Below are 25,301 nucleotides of genomic sequence, written 5' to 3' on the forward strand. Positions count from 1 at the left end.
ACCATAAGAAGGAAATACAAGCTCTTGCGGCCATAGCTGGTTATTCAGTCATGCTCTGTAATAGATTAAAATACAATAAAAGCAATACTAGCTATTAATAATACTTAAGCAGTATTATTAGAAAAACTTCTTCCGTAGCCGAATGGTCAGGTGCGAGGGACCCTCGCACCTGACCATTCGCCGAGGGTATATAAATACTTGTGCTTTGAGTGACTGGGGTTCAAACCCTTGACTACTAAAAGGATGCTGTGTCTTGTATTATCTCTATCTTGTGAATTCATGGTTAGATAAAAGAGAAAAAATATTTATTTATTCATGATTATTACAATACTTTCGAAATACTGTTTTCACCAACTAAGGAAAAGCCGGAAATGAACCCCGGTGATCAAGAATTTTTAAGTTGGTGTGCTCTTTGGAGTATAAAATCTTTGCAAAACGGAACCCGTATTTAAATATATTTGGCTTTGGGTTTCTATGGGTAGGGTCACAAGTATGGGAAGATTAACCTTTCTGCAAGTTTGTTATCTGTCTTCATGAAAATACTGAGTGTAGTTCTTGGTTCTATGAATTCTGTTGGTTACATGTAGGTCTAATAATCTGTAAGTCTCTTTTCTATATTATTCCATCTCCAGTTTTACAACAAAAAAAAAATAAAATAATGATAAATAATAAATAGCAGTCAATTTTATATTCATCAGATTTCCTTCTGTAGCAGACTCATGTAACATGGAAACGAAACTTGGATGCGACCGTCTCCAAGCATCAGAAAAATTAATACAGTGTTACTGGGACCTTTTCATGTAATAGTCCTCCGTGACACTACAGTGATTTGGCCACTCTTCACTCGTTTGGAGAGGTCTGAATTCGAGTGCCGTCATAGACTGGAGGAATTTTTTTATTAATGATATTGGTGAAGATATATCAGGCTTAATGTCTTAAGTTTGCAGATGATACAATGGTTGGCATGCAACAAGATTTAGAAAATTTAGGCAGATGGGCTGAGAAATGGAAATTGAAGTTTAACGTTGACAAATGTAAGTACTGCGTATGGGTATCACTAATCCCAGATTAACGTTCAGTGTGGTACTACACTCAGAGTACTTGAAAATGAAAAAGATCTGGAGGTAAATGTGCAGTCAGATATGAGGTCTGAGCACTGCAGTCAGGACAGCTCATGGGGCTTTGTCATTGATATACATAAACTTTGCTAGCAGGAATAAGGAGGTGATTATCCCATTGTACAAGGCAATGGTTAGGCTACATCTTGAGCACTGTGTACCGGGCTGGAGACCTCATTTTGGGAAGGATGTAGATCTGCTGGAACCGATGCAGAGAAGGGCAATGAAATTGGTGAGAGGAACGGAGGAGTGGTCTTACCAAGGAAGGCTTCAGTTCTGAAAACTGCAGCATATGGTGAAAATCTGGATTTAAGGCTTTTAATGGATTGAGCAAGCTCAATGCTGATGGCATTCTTTTTCTTGCTCAGACTGCACACATGAGGGGACATAAATTCAAACTGAGGAAGGATGCTTGTTGGATAGATGTGCGGAAGTTTGCTTTCAACCAGTGGGTGGTTGATTGTTGGAATAAACTTCTACCTGTTATTGTGGAAGTGGGTAGTTTGAACAAGGAAGGACTAGACAAACTATTGTAATGAGGGATGGATAGGTGATGTGGGAAGTTGTTGTTTTTTTTGGCGGATGCCTTATAAGCTTGCTTTCTGGCATCATTTTCCTAATACTAATTTCTATAGGCCTGTTATTGTGGAAGTGGGTAGTTTGAACAGGAAGGACTAGACAAACTATTGTAATGAGGGATGGATAGGTGATGTGGGAAGTTGTTGTTTTTTTTTTTTGGCGGATGCCTTATAAGCTTGCTTTCTGGCATCATTTTCCTAATACTAATTTCTATAGGCCTCTTTAATCTGGGTTGTAGGTAGCCGATCACAGACGGAAGAAGTAGGGTTTTCCAGCCCGCACAGCCAGTGAACACACGCACACACTTGTACAGACAACTAAGGCATCAGTGTATTCTCTTTGTAAATTGCTTGTTTTCCTACGATCAGCTTTCCTGTTTTGCTAGCTAAAAAAAAAACACAAAAAAACCTAAAGATTTAGAGGGGGCCGTGTAAACCTTTGTTGGCTTCCAGACGTTAAAAGCCTTTATAAAGCTTATTCCTTAGTTCCTTCTTAATAAGATAAATGAATATTGTACTATATTGTATTAAAGTTTAAATTGTGGCGGGGAACAAACACAATTTAAAATATATATATATTATATTCACGAGTTGAACAACCAGAGAGGGAGACACGTGCCTGCTCCCAGGATTTACTACTGGCTGTATACTATACCATACCACACTAGTATCAGTTTGTCATACTTTAAATAAAAACAATTGCAGGTGTTGGCCGAATTCACATTATTGTTCAATACTTTAATGTGATATGGTAACAACGTTAATGCATAAAAATGTAACCCAAATATTTAATTGCCCTTGCAGTAAATATATTTACAAAATAGTTCTTTCATTCAATTATTATTCTTAAGATTTTTAAATAATCTCGAACTATTCATTTTTTTTTTCAGTTTCTATTTTTATTTCTGCTTTTCAATGGGATTATTACGCAATTTCAAAGGAAAACATAAATCATGCATAAATTTAACCTTAAATTTAATGTCTTTTGCATTCCATGGCATTTCCAAATACTGTGAGCATACATTTGAAACAAGATTTTTTAATTAGTTCGGTTATTATTTACATGATAAAAGATAAAAACGAACTTAGGAATCAACACTTCTGAAGTAGTGTATTCTCTGAGTGTTAAAATATCTGCTAACTGAACCCACTGATGTTTTGATATTTTTTGCATTTGCCAGATATAATTATGTGCAATTTTACTAAAAATTTAAAAATGTAAATCTCAAAATTTTGATTATGTTCTTCATTTCAACAGTCATTCCCCGGAATAGACAAAGTAGATTGATTACATTTTGTGCAGATACACAAACTCACATTGGCCGATTTGAATCGTGTCTTTGTAGGAGGACAAATCGGTCGGATTTCAAAGACATCTGGAAAAGTATAAAGTGTAATTTTTTCGTGCGTTTATCACTATCTTACTTCCTCTTTGATAAGCCTCGTTCGAAGTTCAGAAAATAAGAACAATCTAGAAACTGAACCAAAAATAATTAACAAACAGCTGTAATGGCTGCAGTTAATATTTTGTTTAATTGTACGATTAAAACATCCGTGTTATCATATTGACAAACAACAGAAAATAAATATTAATTAAAATTATAATAATATCAGTTAAGATATTGGGATGGAATTAGAAATTCAATGTTATTATAATTATTTTTATAATATTCTCATTTCCTACCTCTTGTTTGGTCTCCTTGTTAACAGCCAGCTGTACTTTCCCATAAGTCCCTTGCCCTAACTTCTTCACAACATCGAATCGCTGCTTCAGACGATGTTTACGTTCAGGTTTATCGAGTTCCTGAGTATTATCAATAAGTGGAGGATCTTCTGGAACCCCCATTACTACAGCGGATTTACAAAGCGATTAAAATTTTGAGGGACTACAGCTGCTTATATAATATCCTGATTGTTCATTTGCTAATCTTAGTTCCAGGAAGTAATTTCTAGGTCACAGACTACATGCCATTTTTATTAATTATTTAGACCTACAACCAGACTTCCATCGGTTAGTAAACTGATACTGAATAAGGTAAAATGAAATCGCGAATCGGCACGCACACTTAATGTTGCTTTTAGCATAACAAGAGGGCCAAACAAGACAATCAGAAGAAAGCTGGGATCTCACACCGAAGCCTCTCGCAAGGCTTGGAGGATAGGAAAATCCAAAACGTTCAGACGAATCGAGGCATCGGTAGAAGTGGCAGCAGCGGCGGGAGCAGTAGCAACCAAAGCACCAGAAGGATCTGCCAGCTTGCTGCAAACCTTATTTTACTCCATCAGTAACGTTTCTATGCCGCTTCCTCGTCTCATTGGTAAAGCGAGACTCAGGGCGTTATCCTAAATTGTCTAAATTTAGAAACTGCTCTTCAGCACTCATTTCTGCAGTACCGCTGTGAGACGTCCCGTTATTTACAATACCATCCTCGAGTACAGCACGCTGAGTGGAATGAAAGTAGAAAAATTAACGCTGAAACAGAGTAATGAAATTGCCTTTAGATTTGTGTGTCTTTGTTCGTGTCTGTACAGTCTACATGGACTATTTGTATAAATTGAAGTATATTTATATGATTAGAATAGCTACCCTCTGCAAAAAGCTATTTTTAACTCCAATATATACAGAGATATTTCGTGTCCCATGTAATTTCGTTGATTGTGCTAAACAACAATTTTATAGTGATCGCCTTTTATTATTTTATTTTTTAGGTCAAAAATGAAAAAAAAAAATAATAAAAACAGTACATTATAAACAAAATTTACAATAATAAATATGAGGGTAGTCGAATGAAAAGAAGAATTACTTTTTATCACTAACTAATACTTCATTTTTTTCAAACAAATCTCCACCACAGTTTGACATCCCATCTGTGCTCCAGATTTTTTTATACCCTGCTCATAAAAGTTTTTTGATTTACTGCTGACACCTTTGTTTGGCGGCTTCATCTTCCGTGTGGTAGTCGTTTGATCGTTTTACAGTCTTCCAATAACGTGAAAATCGCAAGACTGTACGAGCTGTACAGAGAAACTCAATCACTTTCCAAATCAGTTTCGGAATAAATGCCATAGGTGTTGTCGTGTGGGATCCCATTTTGTTGTAAAAAAAATAACATCATCAGTCAAATTTAGTATCTTGTTTTTAATGATACGTTGCAGATCAACTTTGTGAATTTGTGAGTAATTTTGTCAGTTGACTATTTCTTCTCTACACGTTAAATAGCACAGTTGCAGTTCGTGTGACTCGATGAGCAGCATGATATAACCTTTTGCAGGGCTCTCGGAAGTCTTGGATTTCTTTGGCCTTGAGGATAGCCGATGTTTTCCCCTCTATGGTGCCCCCCCTCTCTCTCTTGCTCTCTGATTCAAAGTGCCTGCACCGTGTCTCTTTAACAGTTATTTTGCGTTCCAAGATGTCAGCGTGCCTTTCCTCTTCATATCGCATTAGGTGCTGCAGACACCCGATTCGCAAACGATTCTGCTTGTCATTGAAAAAGTTGGGCGCACACCTTCCTATACTGCAATTTGCTATGGATGGTGATGCAGTCTACAGCATGATCGGTTAATTTCTAGTGGAGAGTTGAAGCCGTAATAATATAATTTTTTAAATAATAAAATAAATAAAAAACGCGCTTCGCTAGATATCGACGCACTCCTAACTGTGAACATCATATTGTCTTTACTGCTGTGCATCCTTCCCCACGCATAGAGAACGTTCCCTGTTGTTCAGAAGAATCGCTACCACCAATTCCTAAATTTAAACCCATTGAGATTTCCGGAAACTGTTTAATATTGTATAGAACCTAATTAGCACTAATTTAATCATGTTGTGTGAACTCTCGATCAGGGCTGTGTCAAGACGTTAAATGCTTGGATGCAATGAATCACATCCAAAAATAATACTGATACTGAAAACCTAAGGAACAAACCCAAACGTATATAAATCAAAAACCTTTTATTAGATTATGACAAAATGTTAGTACGACATACATTCGAGCCCACCCTACTGAACTGTCATCCCGAAATGGTTTTCTTTCCGTGATGAAATCTAGTCATTGTGCATAAAGACACTTCTCCTGAAGCAAGTTGTCATGCTATGAAGTCTCTAGGAGTGCCTTGCAGTTAGGGCCAAATAACGGTTATCTTGCGTGGAAGTGACAGGACTTCGACCGGACATGTCGTCCAAAAAGTAGTCTGCATGTTTGGCAGTTGGTTTTACTGCTTACAACATTGCAAGTTACATTAAGCTGCATGAGCAGTTCGGTTATTCTACCTACATTCTCCCTGATTTTCTGCCCCTCAGAGAATTATCGAAATGGTGTAACATCACTGCGATGACTAGTATGAATTTGATAGTGCGAGAAATAAACGTGAAATCGATTCTGAAACAGGCTGTTTTTATTTAATTATTTGATGTGCATGATGTAACAGGTTGTGAGCGACTTTGTGTATAAAAATTTTGTTTCCATTAATGGCTGAATATTTATTTCTACCTTTATTTCTATTTAAAAATGTGTTCGCATATTTTTTTGTATGCTATTAAGCTTTTGGGGGATAGTCACTATATTTATACCACCCAAAAAAGTAAAATTTTAATGAAAAGTTCGTATATAATTACTAAAGGAATTATGTGACAACTTTCGAATTATTTTAAATTAGGAGACATTTAACCTACGCGTTGGTAACAAATTTTAGTTTTATTAAAAGATACTAGAATATGAAAGCCCTTGACTCAGTAACCTCGATGTATTTAACTCAATGTTATATATATATATATATATATATAATTATTATTATTTTATTTTTTTTTTTGGTAGGCAACAATCCCATTAACAGTGATACATACTCATGCTTAACATGCTACATACGTTAAGGATAAGTATATATCACTATACAGTATTTAAAAAGTAATTACTAATATATTTGCATCTATAATTTAATATTTTTTCTGGTCCCTGACATCTCCTTGAAATGAAAAATTGGTCCGTGGTTTCCATCTCACATACGAGTATAAAAGTGGTCCGTATATGAAAAAGGTTGTTAAATATTGGTCTATGGTAGGTTTCCAAACTTTGTTTCATGAGAAGTTTTCGTTCTTTATCAAAACATGGTTGAATTAGACGGTTTCAGGCGCGGATAGCAAAAGAAAACAGGAAAATCGACCACAGACATTTACAGAGAGTATATAATGCGCAATATGGTCAAAGTTACCGATTAACCTAAAAGTCTACAACAACATTTGTCGTTTTGTGAGATTTTTAATCAGAGTAATTTTACGATCTTTGTTAGGTTCGTTTTTTTTTTTTTTTTTTTTTTATGAAAGAGGAGTAGATAATGTAGAAAAAACTAGGATAAATGTTTTTCAGATATATTTACACCATTTTAAAATGGATAATGAAATGTCCAATCTTCAGAACCGTCCAGAGAAGTGGTTGCAGTTTCCCCTATCTCACAAAAACTCGGGTGTTTTTCTTCCAGTAAATAGACAAATCGACTGAAAAATACAGCAATTACAGACAATATAATGATGCTTTATAGCCAGTATCGTCGTAAGACCAAAAAATGTTTGAAAAGCTCTGTTCTTAGAGTAACTGATGTTCTTAATGATCAGTTCCTCATTTGGTCCTAAGGAGGGTTTCATCGATTGTTTAATACCGAAACGTAGCCTGTAAAATTTGTAGAAATTTTTCAAGTACTGAGTCAAGTGTACTGAGTCAATAATACTAACATTTATTACCAGCAAGTGGGTTATGCGTCTCATTTCTTTGACAAGCTGTGTATTTTTCAATTCCGTTTTTAGACAGTGTACAATGTCAGATTTCAATCAGTGCTCTCACCAAATGGCTGGAGATAGATAAATCAATTCACCATAGTGTCTTTAGGTAGAGGTGGATGGAATCCCACTTATGAATTAACTATTCATTCATTGTGCTTATTTTACAACATAAAAGAATCGTTAGTCAAATTAACTAGAAAATCGCTGCACGTTTCATGAATTCCTGAGGCAACTTATTTCAGAATATCATAATAGAATGAACGCCGAAATCAAGATGGGGAGTGAAGGGGTGTAGCCTCATAGTAATGAGGTTACATATCCCTCCACTTCTCACCTTGCTTCCACAGATAGGGAGGTTTGTACTTTTCAGATTTGAGCCTGCATTGCTCCAAATCAAAAGGTTTGCATTTTCAGACAGTGAAAATGAGTGACCGTGGAAAAAATACAGATGCTAATATCTCTCCCCATCCAGTTAAACATAAGGGCTGTATTTAAACAGGGATGAACCTGCAAATTTTTCTCTTCTAGGGGAAAGAAGCAATATGTACGTAATCAGCAATAATTGAAAAATTGAGCTTTAATTTTTAATTATTGCTAGTTTTAATTAAGTTTCTCCATGGATCTGCCAGTATGTGGCTGTGAATCATTAGAACAGTTCAAAAGACATAGAGACATTGACTGGGGAGGGTTAGGCTGAATTACTTACACAGATGCCCATAATCGTGTTATAGATGCATATAGCTGTAGTACAGCATGCAAAGTGAAATCTATGAAATGTGTGTAACGAGCTGTATACATCGAAATGAAAAGCGTACAGAATGTAATTATTAGCTTCAGAAAGACTTCAAGGTGTGAAAAATTTTATCAGATGAAAGTCCTTTTTCGTAAAACACCTGCGATCTTGTTCATGTAACAAATGTGAATCAAATTCAGGCAAAATCATGTAAACCTGAACCACATGTAATCACGTATGAAATATTGGAAAGTGAACAACTGATATTACTGCTATTATATGAGTTCTAATTGTATTGGTATTAGTGTTGTTTTTCTCAAACTGTCAGCGCCCTCGTGGGTAGCAAAGTTGGTAGAATCGTTGTCCTCCCCGCACGGGTGGAAAAGACCCAAGTTCGAGTTCCGTCGATGACGTGAGGAATTTTTATGTGTCTTTTTCACAATGTGGCTGAGTTAGTCGGTCTTAGGAGAGGGTAGTATGGTTTTTTTCTCCCGGAAACTAGGGTTTTTCGTCCAGCAAACAGAAAATCGACCACAGAACACACGGAATTACAAACAGTATATACAGAGCAATATGGCCTTATTCGCTGATGCTCCTAAAACCTTACTAAACAACGTCAAACTATCAGCCTTAACTGTCCATTGAGGGATCTTATTTCAATGATTAACAATTTTCTGGCTTAAAGATTCAGTTCAATAATCCAGTTTATAATAATAGCATATAATCTACCATTGGAATAAACTGTCTTCCTGGGTTGTTGAGGTTGGCAGTCTGGTGTGATTTTAGCGGCAGCTGCACTGGTATCACCTGGAGGTGGGAAATATACGATAAATATACAGGTTGTATGTACAAAGTTTTTTTTTTTTTAATTCAGCAAATGTTTTGCTTCCTTGTACCTTTTGGCCACGTGCTTTTACTGGGACTGGCCCACCTTCCTGTGGTATTCACGAGTACCCAGAATCATCTCTCCAGGTGACTGATGCTTCAGGGTAGCCAAATGTCCAGAACACAACAACAGAACATGCACACTTCTCACACAAACCTACACCAATGACATTTCTGGCCCTTTTACAGTTGATTCTGTTCTTCACAGAGACACAAGGCGGGGTTGAACAGACGTTCTAGATGTCGCCCCTTACATGTACACATGTCCATGTATCTTTTGGCCATCCTTCGTGGCAGTGTAGTGTTTCACTCGTTTGCAGACGTCTGGGTTTGAGTCCCGTCGATGACTGTAGTCCTCTTCAATCGAGGCTTTAGCCAATCTCAGGTGGAGGAAGTAGAGTGTTTCCCAATGAGTTATTCCTGGTGTTTCAGGTCTCACCCATGAAAAACGGCCTTGAACACATACTTCTACAGACAGAATACACAGACATGGATATAGGTTATGTCCGGAGATAATTAAAATAATAAATACATATTATATATATATATATTTATTTATTATCGTACTATAATAACCCCAAAATCTCTTCTCTTGTAATTTGAATTGATGCTGTTGCCTAATCTTGCTATCATTTCTGGGCGAGGGGACGAAACCATTGTAGCCTCTCCTTAGACCAACTAACTCAATCACGTTGTGAAAAAGGCCAAGAAAAATTCCTCATTTGTCGACATGGTTCAAACTCAGATCTCTCTCCATCGTTCTCTCCACCGCGTGTGGAGAGAACGATGATTCTGCCAACTGTACTACTATCGGGAGGGCAGATAAACCAGTGACTCAGACCGGTGTGTAAGGAAAGCGTATGACTTATACAAGTTACTAGTTGCTCATATAAGTTAGGGCATGGCATGTACCATCTATAGCAGAGCTGACGGAACGGGTGTTATTTTCGGATGTCACATTTCTGAAATATCGATTGTACAATTTCTGACAGCCTACAGCATCCAAAGTCGACCGTTGGTGATGTTCGTATGAAATAGAAGTGTCACGGCACCTGCATGGTGGAGGTAATTACCATCACAGAAGCTTATGACGTCCTCGTAGTAGCACAGTTGGTAGAATTGCCGTCCTCCCTATACCGAATGGAAAAGACCTGAGTTCGAATCCTGTCGACGACGTAAGGAATTTTTATGGGTCTTTTTCACAACCTGGCTAAGTTAGTCGGTCTGAGGCGAGTGTAGCACGGTTTTTCTTCCAATAAACAGCACATTGACTACAGAACATGCAGTTTATATGGAGACACTATATATGGCACAATATGGCCTTAGTCACTGATTCCTAAAAACCCTATTACAACAACAACTCCGTATGACCAGAGGGTACAGGGAAGGATAGTACAACAATCTCATCAAATAACCCTGCAAAACGTCAATCAGGAGTTTTCATTGATCTTTTGCAGAATTTTGGATTGACTTTTTATAAACATCAATATGGCGCCGACAGGGGTTGAGACACGAACACACAACGTGTGGAGCACCAGGGCCTTGGTTTCCGTGGGAGAGCTGCACCACATAAGCCAAACGTCACCATCCGAAATTAGCAGTCTCGTCTTGTATATTGCAGCAAAGGCGGTAATTAGGCCATAGATTAGTGTAAATCACCATGAACCGACGAATCTACACCTTATTTGAGTCAGATGAGCAGGTGTCGATGGAGGATGCCTGAAGAACATCTGTCGACAGAGTGCATTGTGCCAATAATGAAGTCCCGATGATATGGAATTGTGGTGCATGGCTGTTTCTCGTGCTATGGCCCATGGCCTTTGGTGGTTTTGCAAGGAACACTAAACGTCGACCCCCTCCTTAACATTTTGAACAATTCTGAGTTTCATACGATGTAGTAGTTCTTTGCTAAAGATCAGTAGCGTAGCTACCCTTTTTCTGGCCCGAAGGCAAAGAACATGTTCGGGCCCCTACTTAATTAATGAAAATTGCAAAAACAGGAGACAGCCAAAGACGCTGGGCCCCTAAAGGGCCCGGAGGCAATTGCCTTGCCTGTCTACATAGTAGCTACGCCATTGCTACAGGTCCTTATTTGTTTCAACAGGATAATGCCCCATACCATACTGCCGATGCTGCGCTAGAATTGTTCCCGACATAAATGTACAAAATTTTGAAACGGCCGGCTCAGAATTCGATTCAAACCCTATAAAAAAAAAGCTATGGGATGAACAGAAAACTAAGGGCTATGGCCAGACCAACACATCCCATATCGGCACTTAACTGGTTACTGTTAGTATCAGTACTGGTGTTACTAATGGCAAATGATGCAAGAAAGCAAGCTTATGAAGAAGAAAAAAACTTCCTACATCACCGGTTCATCCCCTCCAATAATTTATTTAATTCTTTCTAGAATTTATTCAGACTCACCGCTTCCAAACAATACCTGTATTACTGTATCATTTAGGTGAAAATGTGTTCCAACAATCAGCCGCCCTTTGGCTGAAGGCAAACATTCGCACACCTAACTTACAACCACCTCCTAACTCTGAGCAAGAGGAAGAATACTATCAGTTTTGAGCTTGCTCAATCCATTCAAAGCCTTAAACACTTCAATCAGATCACCTCGTAGATGCGTGGTCACCATACGCTGCAGTTTTCAGAATTGAAGCCTTTCTTGGTAAGACCACTTCTCTGTTCCTCTTACCAATGTCATTTCCCTTCTCTACACCCGTTCAAGCAGAAATACATACTTTCTAAAATGAGGACTCCAGCCAGAGACACAGTGTTCCAAATGCGGCATAGCCATTGCCTTGTAAAATGGGATAATCATCTCCTAATACCTGCAATCAAAGTTCCTGCATATCATTAACAAAAACCCCAATGAGCTATCCTGGCAATTTGTTTGCACATTTCGGAGAACTTCATATCGGACTACACAATTATTATCCCGAGGACATTTCCAGTTTCGACTATAATACCAGACAGTTGGTATATTAATCTGGGATTATCACTACCCCAGTGGCGTAGCTAGGGGAGGGCGAGGGGGGCAGTTCGCCCCAGGTGGCACTTTTTTGGGGGCGGCACTTTTCACGTGAGACACAATTTTATTTTTCGATGATTCTTTTATTTATGTTAACTTAGTAATTTTTATTACTTAATTAACAGAAAAGCAAGAAAAATAAGATTTTAGAATGTTGGAATTTAAAAGTTTTACTTCAAAAATTAACATAGTGTTTTAATTCATTTCCCTATACGTCGTTTTGACTTTTTTGTAGTATTTCTGGTGTGTATTGAGAGGGGCGGCAAACTCAGGGACCGCCCCGGGCAGCAAAAGCTATAGTTACAATACGGCACTACCCAAATGTAGTACCATGCATTTGTCAGTGTTAAACTTCAACTGCCATTTATGCCGAAAAATTAGAGATCTAGAAAAATTACCCATTGGCTTAATTTTTCTAGAGTTTGTTGCAGTAGCTTACCTTGATTAGTGTCATTAACACCCTGTCAACCTTCTTAAAATCTGCAAACTTAGATATAAGCCTGGTATACCTTCATTAATAGCCCTTGTGGATAGCACAGTCGGAAGAATCGCTGTCATCCCCACACTGGGTAGAAAAGACATGAGTTCGAGTCACCTCGATGACGGGAGGAATTTTTATATACATTTTTTTTACACTGTGGCTGAGTTAGTCGGTCTCAGGGGAGGGTAACGTGGTTTTTTCTCCTGGAAACTCAGGTTTTTCGTCCAGCCAACAGAAAATCGACCATAGAACACACAATTTACAGAGAGCATGTACGGTGCAATATGGCCTTAGTCGCTAATGCTCCTAAAAACCCAGCAGAAACAACAACCTTCATTAATATCATTGATCAGCACTGAACCCAAGGGATTCCATTAATAACATTAGTCCACGAAGAGCAGTGTCCATTAATAGCCACTCTCTGTCTTTTCTCACTAAACTATCCATTTATCCATAGCAATAACTTGCCCTTAATGCCACACTGCTCAAATTTATACAGCAATCATTTATGTGCAACAATATCAAAAACTTTCCTGAATTCGAAGTACCTGTATATGATAGCTTTTTTTTTATATATATATACATTCAGTTCCTATATTACTGTATCATACTATCCAATCAGATTGGTTAGACAAGATTACTCCTCGACAAAACCATATCGTGACTGCAGTATCATTGAACTCCTGCCCAGATAGTTCTGCATTACTTTTTTAACCACTGACTACATTATTTTCCCTGGAACAGAAGTAATTTCTAATTACTCATGTAACCCTTTAACCCCCTTTGTGATTTGGAGATACATTCGCACATCTCCAGTGCATAGTGAATCATGATTATGGCTAAGAGTTTGCTCACCTCCTTTGCTTACCATCCAGGTTCCTTTTTTGTTTAACTTCAACAATTTCTCTTTCAGTTATTACAAAAGCATTTAGCTCCCTGTTAGATTTTTATAAACTTTTTGGCATCATCTTCCCTAAATACATCTTGTGTGGATATAGACGCAAATCTAGTTTGTCAGCAACCTGAGCAGGATCATCATCAGTTAATTCATTCATATCGAGTGGAGCAATGTGATTCAGCTCCTTCCTTCTACCTTTTATATAAGTAAATAAGTCTTTGTTGTTTTTCTTTGAATTCTTTTCCGGGGACTTCTTGTAATCTGTTCCAGTGCTGCAAATTGCATCGTCTCGAGACCAGGCACCTGCGGGTAGATCTGATTGAGGTGTTTGAAGCCTTGACTGGATTGGGTAAGCTGAATATTAATGGCATTCTTCCACTTGCCGAGACTACACAAGTGGGGCATAAATTGAAGTTGAGGAAGGATGACTGCAGTATAGATGTGTGGAAGTTTGCCTTCAGCCAGAAAATGGTTGATTTTTAGAACAGGCTTCCATCTGTCGTTGCGGAAGTGGATGGGTTGAATAAATGCAAGGGAGAACTAGACAAATTCTTGGTTGGTACGGTTGGATGAAGTGTTTTTTTTTTTTTTTTTTGGCTGATGCTATATAAGCTTCCTTTACATCATTCACCATTACTACTGCTACTACTACTTACCTAACTGCCTTTGTGACTTTATTACATGCTAGTTTATATCTACCATAGGCTTTTGTATCACCTGACAATTTATATGCATCCCATTTAATTTTTTGTTCTCTGGCTCAGGTCCCATCAGTTCATTTGACATCCATTTAGGTCTAAGCCTTGAACAATTCTGCAGAAGGAATGGAGGGCTATATCTGCTGCAGTTATTCGTTGGTGGCAGGGGCGTATTCAGGGGTGTGCAGAGGGGGCAATGCCCCTCCTTAACCAAAAATTTGAAATTAAAGAAACAGAACGCAGGAGGCGTTCTCAAAAAAAAAAACTAAAAAGCCTGGTCGTCATGCCCCCCTACGATGTTACCTGTACCTGGTTTCCATTCCCCTTCCTTAGAATTATACCTGGATACGCCACTGGTTGGTGAACAGCATACTCACTAAGGGGAAATGTTTCATAGTGGCCAACCTGTTATCAACACGCTGTTGAAGTGAGTGCATTAACGGCATTGTGAAACTGACATGTATGTCTCCAGATACTTTGTTTCGGAGGGTAGTGTAAATTTGTTATATCGAATATTTTTTTTCGTTAATGATTATGCTTGGGTCTCTTTTATCTTCAGAATTAAAGACTAATAGCTGTTATTTATGAATACGGTATTTTTTTGGATATTTTTTATTATTTTTAATTAACATTTTTGTTTTCATTTTTTTGACAAACTACTCTACTTTATTTTATAAGTTTTAAAATAATCAATTAAATAATAAATGCTGATAAGTGTCCTTGTACGTAAATGTCAATGAATAATGATAACGTTACGTCATTCGTGTAATGTAAACACTGGGAATGGTTATGCCAGAATATTACTTTGCATTCGAGTTCCGTTCTAGACTAGAGGAACATGCAGGAACTTTGCTAGCAGGGATAAGGAGATGATTATCCCATTATACAAGGCAATGGTCAGCCCGTATCATGAGTGCTGCATACAGGCCTGGAGACCTCATTTTAGGAAGGATGTAGATCTGCTGGAATGGGTGCAGAGAGGGCAGCCAGATTTGTCAAGGTAACAAAAGGGTGGTCTTATCAAGAAAGGCGTCAGCTCAGCAAATTGCAGTATCTGGAGATTAGGCTTCTGTGAGTTGATCTGATTGGGGTGTTTAAGGCTTTGAATGGATTGAGCAAGCTCATTGGTGATGGCATTTTTCGTTTTGCTCCGACTACACACGAGGGGACATACATTCAAATTGAGGATGGATGGTTGCAGGATAGATGTACAGAAGTTTGCTTTTTTGGTTGGAACAAACTTCCATCTGTTTTCGTAGAAGTGGTTAGTTTGAATAAATTCAAAGAATAACTAGACAAACTATTGGAGTGGCTAGACAGGTGATGTGAGAAAGTTTTTTTTTTGGCTGATGCTTTATAAGCTTGCTTTCTCGCATCATTTGCCGCTACTAATGCTAATACTAATATCTGATGGCCTTTCCTCTCGGGTTTGCTAGCCTACACATCATTAAGCGGCAGTACAGTGTTTTTTTTTTTTTTTTGTCCAACAAGCAGACTGGCCTTGAACACACTCAACTGTAAGCTCTTAGAAACAGGCCAGAGGTATTGACAAGCTATGCTACGTAGCTTATATGAATTTTAGCCTTACAGATCTACCTTAGGATAGAAGGCAGATCTGTAACGAATTATTATTTTTATTAAATTTTTGTTTAATAATTAAATAAATTTATTTTAATTTAGATTATTTAATTATTAAATGACAATTTAATAAAAAATTCATGAGAGTAAAGGCACCAAAATTCCTTGTTATGTTGGTTCTCTTTGTATCCTTTATTATAGGGTGACCATATTTTAAAATATAAAACAAGGACTCTAATGCATTAAGGGCTTATGCCTCAAGCTGCGAAAGAGTTAAATGACGCAAGTGCACTAAGGTTGTGCACTAAGATATACATAATATAAAACAAGTTAATGTACGCAGTGCATTACATTTCATGGGTACTGGCAAATAGTAATAATTCGTGATATATAACAAAAAAAAAAAAAAAAAAACGAGCAAAAAGCATCGACTTTTATGAGCGAACCGAGAACATTTCGTTTCTGCATATCTGTCATATTTCCCGTTCATTCTTCCGACCAACGCACATACAATACATGGTATAATGGATGGCCTGTGTGATATCTATGCATGAAAAAATATAATAATAATAATTGCAGAATTTCTGTTGGTCCAATTTTAATAAATTTGGAATGGGTTTACAAATTTTTCTAACATAGCCAAATCTAAAGTTTTATGAAAATCCAACCACGCGATGTCGAGTTGTTAAATGAGGATATACTGGGTGAAACACAATAGGCGTTTTACGCATACATGCCCGAAAAACACGATATGCATGTAAAACTACGTAGCGCATGGAAATTGCATACACATGACCGCCACGTAAGTTATATATATATTTTTTTTTCATGTAAGATATTTTAGTAACATACAGCGTGTTTCACAGATGTGGTACTCACTGTGCTTTGATTTATGTTTCTGTTTTGTGTTACAAATTCTTGTTTATTAGGAATAGATGTTGAATTAATAAACATTGCTTTATTATGACTGTTTTCTTTAAATACTTTTAACTTAAAATGTATTCAATACATAAGTATTTATGAGCTCATAAGTGTTTTTGTCTTAATATTGCCAATGATTATTTCCTGTTTTGCATGAACCTGACCAACATCTAACAAAAGTGAAAACAGAAATGTGCATAACACAAAATGTTTGTGACTTCTGAATAGATGGCACTATGGCGCCTCCGTAGCCAGGTGGGAAGGAGCAGCAGTGCGTAGCACACGCTTCTTGATTAAACCGGGGTTCGAGCCCGTCACCACCAAATACGGAGGATGCGGAAAGGTCAGGAGTATGACCACCGCATAACCCGGAGCAATATGGCCTTAGTTGCTAATGCTCCTTAAAAAAAAACCAAACAAACAAACATGGCACTATTGAATTAAAAAAAAAATTAGATAATTTTCATCTTTACACATATCTCAAAAACGCGACGTCTGGTCACATTACCTTGGTTTTAAATTTCAGACTAAAATTATATCTTCGAACACCAGAAGATTCATTTTATAGCTGGTGCTGCTCTCTGTCGGGTAATCGTAAGAAGCAAGCACATAAGCGCCACGTGGTTGAAGTGGCACGCTAAAAAATTACATCATCCAGATATTCATTGCATTTGAGGATGGTGTTAGACTTAGATTTATTTCGAGAAGATAAAGGCGGTGATCCCGCAAAAATTAGAGAAAATCAAGCTAAACGATTCAAAGATGTAACACTGGTTGATAAAGTTGTTGAATATGATACGAAGTGGAGAAAATGTAAGTTCACCACACCTTCCTTTGTAGAAAATGTCAACAAAACACATGTCATCTTAGGAAATTATCCAGTTTCAAAGTGTTCATTTACCACTGCGTTCCATTTATTAAATTAGTCTGTCATTATGATCGAGATATTAATTTAAATTAAAACTTAATTGCTTGAACGTACATAGCAAATGGTGTAAGGCAGAGTATTATAGATGTTACGCGGGTTTTGGAACTTGAATAGTGGCAACTTTTTAGAATATATTTTATATCAATTTACCCTTACCTTTTAGAGTCCTGTGTCAATTAATGCGAATAGAAAGATATTTTTCAAAAATATGTATTTATTTCATAAATCTAAGTGTGAAAACGAAAGAAACCACTTATTTTTAATGTTATCTTTATAACCATCTTTACTCGATTTGGTATATTATTATTAGCTATATGGTGCAAGGAAGCCTGAGGCTTATGCTGCACCAGACAAAAAAAAAAAAAAAAAGTCCCGAGTTACCCTGAGAGAGAATCAAAAGTAGAAGGAAATCACCAAGAAAGAGAAGAATGATGATATCCAGCTCAGGAACCTGGGTGTGCCAAGCCCATACTCACCAGATGTGAGCACCTGGAGTTAGAATTAATCAGATTTTTTTGCAAGATTCATTTATTTTTGCCTCATAGAACCACACCTTTGTCACAGCAGAAATCATCTTTTGTGCTGTATAGGGCATTTCCTTTTTTAAATCTGTCCTTATACACACAGATAGCCTATAGATTTTCAATGGGATTGAGGCCAGGAGAACTTCCATGCCATTCGAAGCACTTTATATTGTTTCATCTAAAAAATTTCGATTGGATGAATGGCAGGGAGAAAGGTTCAGCCAAAAAATTACATTTATAGTTGCACCTAGTTTATTCAATTCTAACATTTTTTGCTAAAATTAATATGTATTTGTCACCATTCATCATCCTATCTATAGGTACAAAGGATCCAGTACCTTAATATGGAAAAAAAATTCCAAAACATTTTTTTTAATAAGGTATTTAGTAGTCCATGTATATGCTTAGCAGATATACTTTCTCTTTCTGATATCCTTACATGTGAAAGTCCCATTCCATGCACCTCAAAATGGCTTTTGTCAGAAAAGAGAACTTTTCTTCCATCTTCTTTAGTCCAGCTAAAAGCCTGTTGGTCCAGTTTACTCTTTTTTTTTTTTTTTTCTTCATAGCTTGAGTTAAAAGTTGTTTTTGATTTGCTCAAGCTCTCTGCCAACCTCTAAAAAGTCTGCAATGGACTGTTGAATCATGTATTTTCATACCAGTTCCAATCACATCTTTTTGAAAGTCAGCTGGTCATATAAGCATCTGTTTTGCTTCTCTACTGATTATATAGGAATCCATTTTGGGTATTATTGTTTTTCTTTTCCATCCACATCAGCCTGTTATTTAAAGTGAAAATGAACTTGGCTCATGTTTCAGTTTGGCTCTTTTAACTGTTTTATTTAACAGTCCCCAAACTGACTTTGCATTAATCTGCCATCACCCTCTGAATAAGGGAAGTATGTTTGTGTATGGTTACAACTTTTGACCATTTTTCTGTGTCAAATCCATTTCTGCATTGAAAGATCTCTGAACACTAAAACTGAAGCACTTCTCTGAATTTCTGTTTAAAGGTAGAACTCTGCATAAATCATCCATTCCTTCCTTAAAACATGCTTGCAATAATGTCAAATACTTCTGTAAAGAAAATACAGTTATCAATAGCTATTAAAAGTTGATAAAAGACAATATAACAAAATTCCCATTTTGTTCACATTAATTTGCACAAGACTATGTCAGGATGTTAGAATTAGTAGAGGCATATGATGCAAGAAAGAAAGCTTATACAGAATCAACCAAAAAAAAAAAAAAAAAAAAACACTTCCCATTTCACCCTGCCATTTGCTCCAGAAGTTTGTCCAGTTCTTCCTTGAATTTATTTAAGCTATCAACTTCCACAGTGACAGATGAAAGTTTGTCCAATAATCAACTACCCCCTGGCTAAAGGCAGGTTAGCTGTTTATGCCAATTTGATTATGTTTAGTTGTTTATGTCAATTTGAGTTTATGCCCACTGAGGTTTGTAATCTGAGCAAGAGGAAGAATCCTATCAGCATTGAGCCTGCTCCAACCATTCAAAGCCTTATACACTTCATCAGATCACCTTGCAGGTGCCGAGTCTCCAGATGCTGCAATTTGCAGAACTTAAGCCTTTATTGGTAAGAGCAACCCTTTGTTTCCTTTACCAATCCTGTTGCCCATCTTAGTATTCGTTCTACCAACTCCACATCCTTCCTAAAATGAGGCCTCCAGACCTATACACAGTACTGAAGGTGTGGCCTGCCCATTTCCTTATACAAAGGGATAATCACTTCCTTATCCCTGCTAGGATAAGGAAGTGATTTGTCAATGATATACAGAAACTTTCCTAAGTTTCTGTATATCATTGACAAAACCCCATGACCTGCTATGGCAGCCTGTCTGCACTGCTCAGAAAACTTCATATATGACTGCACAATTACCCCAGGTCTTTTTACCCCCATTTCTCTGGGGTTGCTGCTACCCATAGCAGTACTTTGCATTTGTCAATGTTAAACTTCAGTTGCCACTGCTCAGCCCATTTGCCCAACTTTTCTAGATCCTGTTGCAGTAGCATACTGTTATTACTGTCATTAACAACCCTGCCAACCTTTGTATCACCTGCAAACTTCAACATTAAGCCTGATATACCTTCATCAATATCATTGATAAATATACAAAACAATTGGCCGAACATCAAACTCTGGGGGACTCCACTAATAGAGCAGTGTCCATTGATTAACACTGCCTTCTTCCACTTAACCATCCTTTAATCCATTGTAACAACTTGTCCTTAATGCCATACTGCCATATTATATCTTCTTGCTTGCAAATGTTTTGTGTCTGTCTGCTTGTAAGGGACAGAATTAATATTAATTAGCTGGGAAGCTGGTGATGAAATTTCCTAAAATGACTAACATTATAGTCTTTAAAGACATTTGATCACCATATCCCATTAAGAATTTCAAAATGAATTCATAGATTAAAGAACTGAAAGAAGGTATGTGCATTTATAATATGAACAGTTATATGTAGTGGTGAGCTGGAGGGGACTTGGGTGAGGAAACTTGTGTTGAGCCCTTTGCTAAATTTTTGGAGATTATCTGAGCCCTTTGTTAAAAAACATTGTTTGATAAAATTTAACCTGGGGATGGATGACCCTTAGCTGAAATTCTTTGTGTTAACAAATTGGCAGCACACTCCTGGCTATAGAATGTAATAGTACAGATATCACATTGCAGACAAACAATTTGCACAAAATGAAGATACACATTGTGTATTAAAACAGTCAAAAAAATATGATTTTAGATATTTTATTATTCTGATTTGATAGTAATATTTCTGATCACTATTCAATTGTTGGTACACTTCTAGTGAGAGTGAGAAGAATCTCTGGGTACAACCAGGCTGCCATGCATGGAGACTGAACTTGGCCTGTTACAACGTAAGATCGCTCATCAGTGAAGATAGGATATTAGAGCTGGAAAAGGAATTAGAAAATGTGAATTGGAATATCATCGCTTTGGCTGAAACAAGAAGAAGAAATAAATCACTTATAAGTTTATCAAGTGGAAATCTGCTGTACACCAATGGAAACAGTGAAAGGAGCGAAGGCGGAGTTGGCCTTCTGGTCCATAAAGGTATAAAAAACAACATTTTGGAATTCAAAAGTGCATCAAGACTACTACTCGGGATTTCTAAGTGGTACGAGCTAAAGGTTATAATGATTTATGCATCAACATCGAGCCATGATGATGAAGAAGTTGAAGAAATGTACACCAAAATTGAGTCTTCTAGAAGAGCAGAAAACCCACTACACTGTCTTCAAACACTGTGGGGGACTTCAATGCTAAGGTTGAAAAGAGACAAAACAGCACAGAAAGGTGAACTATAGGAAATTTTGGAATTGATGAAAGAGGTGAAAGACTTGTGTAATTTGCAGAATCTTGAGGTAGGTATGTCAGTGAAGAATACTTTTTTCAAGAAAAGGGTGAACAGAAAGTGGACATGGAAGAGCCCAAATGGATTAACAACTAATGAAATCAACTTCGTCCTCACTAAAAGAAAGGAAAAAACTGACTCGAGTAAATAATACAAGGTCTTTGAGATAACAGAAGAGGAGAAAAAGCAGTATGTACTGGAACTTAAGAACAAGTTTGAGCTTCTGCAGACTGTTCAGGACCAAGATATCTACGAGGAGTACTACAACTTTCTGAAAGTGATAAAGCCCAAGAAACCTATAGGTAAAAAGAAATTCAAAGAAGAAAAAATTAGTCAAGAAACACTTGTCATGATGAACTGAAGATGACAAATGAAGAGCAGGATAAACACTGACAAAGAGACAAAACAGCACAGAAAGGTGAACTATAGGAAATTTTGGAATTGATGAAAGAGGTGAAAGACTTGTGTAATTTGCAGAATCTTGAGGTAGGTATGTCAGTGAAGAATACTTTTTTCAAGAAAAGGGTGAACAGAAAGTGGACATGGAAGAGCCCAAATGGATTAACAACTAATGAAATCAACTTCGTCCTCACTAAAAGAAAGGAAAAAACTGACTCGAGTAAATAATACAAGGTCTTTGAGATAACAGAAGAGGAGAAAAAGCAGTATGTACTGGAACTTAAGAACAAGTTTGAGCTTCTGCAGACTGTTCAGGACCAAGATATCTACGAGGAGTACTACAACCTTCTGAAAGTGATAAAGCCCAAAAAACCTATAGGTAAAAAGAAATTCAAAGAAGAAAAAATTAGTCAAGAAACACTTGTCATGATGAACTGAAGATGACAAATGAAGAGCAGGATAAACACTGACAAGGATAAAATTGAGTATACTGAGTTATGCAGAGCCATTAGAAAGAGCCTCAGAGAGGACATAAGAAGATTTAACACAAGAAAAGTAGAACAAGCATTAAGGGAAAACAAAGGACTTAAATCAATAGCCATGAGCAGAAATACAGAAAGACAAATGATACTGAAACTGAAGAATAACAATGGTGTACTTATAAATGCAGAGAAGGCATAATTCAAATAGCTGAAGACTACTATGGAGAATTATACAAGGAGCAAGGGAATGATTCCAGCAGTAGGGTAGATGGATCACAAATTAGTAACACATATGACATACCCGATATCTTTCCTGATGAGGTAGAACATGCATTGAAGAAAATGAAGAATTAGAAAGCTCTGGTGGAAGATGAAGTTACTGTAGAGTTATTAAAATTGGGAGGAAGGGACATAACACAGAAATTGGCAAGACTCTTCACAAAATGCATTAGAAAAAGGGTGATGCCTATGGAGTGGAATAATGCAATCATAGTTTTGCTGCGTAAGAAAGGAGATAAATCAGAAATTGAAATTATAGACCAGTTATCTTGTTATCTCACACCTACAAGTTGTTCACAAGGGTCATTACTAACAGATTAGAAAGAATACTTGATGAGAATCAGCCGAAAGAGCAAGCTGGCTTTAGGACAGGATTCTTAACTATGGATCACCTTCACGTAATATCACAGCTAATGGAGAAAGCAAATGAATATAAAACACCATTATGGCTGGCGTTTGTGGATTATGAAAAGGCATTTGACTCCATACAGCATAAGGCACTGGAAAGACAAGGCATAGATATCCATATATTATGATTTTGAATAAAATATGTGAGAATGCTACCTTCTTTATTAGACTAGACAAAAACAGTAGCAAATTTAAAATTGAGAAAGGAGTTCGACAAGGAGACACAATATCTCCGAAGTTGTTTACTGGTGCCCTCGAGGAAGCTTTCAGAAGATTAGTCTGGTCGCAGAAAGGAATTGGTGTGAATGGAGAGTACCTAAACCATTTACGATTTGCAGATGACATTGTGATCATAAACCACGATCCCAAAGAATTAGAGGAAAATCTTAATCAGCTATTTAGAGTTAGTAAGGATTTTGGACTAAAGATGAATATGGCTAAAACAAAAGTAATGATAAACAAGTATGCCACGGAAAGGGATATAATGATTGAAGGAGCAGTAATTGAAAAGGTGGTTTCATATACTTATATGGGACAAGTCATTAGCTGTAATAATGATAAATGGCTGGAAGTCAAGAGAAGTATAAATTTTGGATGGATAGCATTCAGGAAATATAGTCACATACTGAGGAGCAGTATCCCAATTTGTCTGAAACGTAAAATAATGAACCAATGTATACTCCCCACCATGACTTATGGAAGTGAAACTTGGGCACTCACCAAAAGAATGGAAGAGAAGCTGAGAACTACACAGCGAAGAATGGAACGAATTATATTGGGAATCAAACTGTTAGATAAGAAGAGAAACACATGGATTAGGCAGCAAACTCAAGTAAAGGACATCCTTATCAAAACTAAAGAACTAAAATGGACTTGGGCAGGACACATAGCTGAAAGACATGGTGATATATGGACTTAGAAAATAACAGAATGGTACCCAAGAGGAGCTAGAAGAAAACCTGGAAGGCAATGACAGAGATGGACAGATGAAATTCATGAGTTTGTGGGTAGTAAATGGATGGCCATTGCACAAAACAGAAGGAACTGGAAAGGCTTTCAGGTGTCACTTAGGTGATCTCTTTGGATTGTGCACTGTATCAACAATGTAAATTGCACCTTCAAAGATATAGCATCAGATGTCTTTGGTGATCTAAGACCAAGGTAGTCTTTTTCTTAATTTTTGTTGGTTCCTGTTATATATTATAATCTGCTCCTTAAAAATGATTAGGTCCTTTATTTTTTATATTATCAGCAAGAAACAAAAAAAAATGTAATGCAGCTGTTGAGATTCTTTTGAGATAATACAACTGTTGTGAACTGCTTTTGTAGGATTGTGTTGAAGAATAAATAACATGATAATATAACATATACATCATATTAAAAATGAATGGAAGATATTTTGACTCCAGTTCTTTTTTTTTTTTTTTTCTTAAGCTCTCTTGTACTCTAACTACTCTATTCAAGCAATTGTTACTCATAATCACCTTTCAGTTTTCTTGGGTTGGAATAATCCCTATGCAACTATGAGTTTTGGCATCAGAGTATCAATGTTTATTAATGTGTTAATAAACATTGGTTGGCCTATTAATGTCAGTCTTGGGCAATGGTTGCAAAGTTTTTCAGGTATTCAGTGTATTCTATACATTCAGGTATACTGTGAGATATTTGTATAGACATCTCATAGCTTTAGTTGCTTTGTCACCAAAAATAATAAAACTGTTAATGAATATATCATTGATTATTTTTTAATTGGAAAAGTATGGCCATAGAAAATTTTGTTATAGCTTTGTGTTCATACAATAAGTGTGCCCCATGCCTGCTCCTATGCTAATTTTCCACTGAACTGTAGTTTCACCTTCAACTTTACTAGTTTCATTACTCTGATATTTTTCCATAGTGTTGGGAAGCATTTTTTCTTTAGATAACAAGACATGTTAATTCTGATACTTTATTAACCAATAGGGTGGCAGAATTAAGAAAAAAATGTTCAAATCCCCTATTTTAAACTGTTATCTTTTTTCCCAAACTGTTGGATATTTTGGCATGTCAGCTAGTTAAAAATTGAACTTGTGAACTAGAAAGCCCCATTCCAATATGTCCCAGCCCAATTCAGCACTGCATTTGATGCAACAGTTAGTTGGCTGCTGGTTATTTATTCAACCACTACTTGGTGCTCAAGT

General features: G+C 36.8%; 2 protein-coding genes across 4 annotated transcripts in view; one reads left to right on the plus strand and one right to left on the minus strand.

Annotated features, from left to right (window-relative positions):
• The window catches only part of LOC150088787 (uncharacterized), a 127,115-nt gene extending 123,199 nt beyond the window's left edge, over positions 1-3,916 (minus strand). The window contains exon 1 of one of the 3 annotated variants that reach the window (XM_090369654.1): positions 3,381-3,916. In XM_090369654.1, the coding sequence (XP_090225780.1) occupies positions 3,381-3,542 (162 nt within the window). In that variant the 5' untranslated portion in view covers positions 3,543-3,916. The remainder of the gene's footprint in view (positions 1-3,380) is intronic. The other 2 variants (XM_090369655.1, XM_090369656.1) reach the window with 2 other exon arrangements.
• Positions 3,917-17,378: 13,462 nt separating this feature from the next.
• The window catches only part of SerRS (Seryl-tRNA synthetase), a 71,114-nt gene continuing 63,191 nt past the window's right edge, over positions 17,379-25,301 (plus strand). The window contains exon 1 of the mRNA XM_090370899.1: positions 17,379-17,516. Within this exon, the coding sequence (XP_090227025.1) occupies positions 17,381-17,516 (136 nt within the window). The 5' untranslated portion in view covers positions 17,379-17,380. The remainder of the gene's footprint in view (positions 17,517-25,301) is intronic.

Source organism: Mastigoproctus giganteus, chromosome 3 (genome assembly GCF_048544385.1).
Source record: "Mastigoproctus giganteus isolate SK-2022 chromosome 3, ASM4854438v1, whole genome shotgun sequence".
NCBI classification, from domain to species: Eukaryota; Metazoa; Arthropoda; class Arachnida; order Uropygi; family Thelyphonidae; genus Mastigoproctus; species Mastigoproctus giganteus.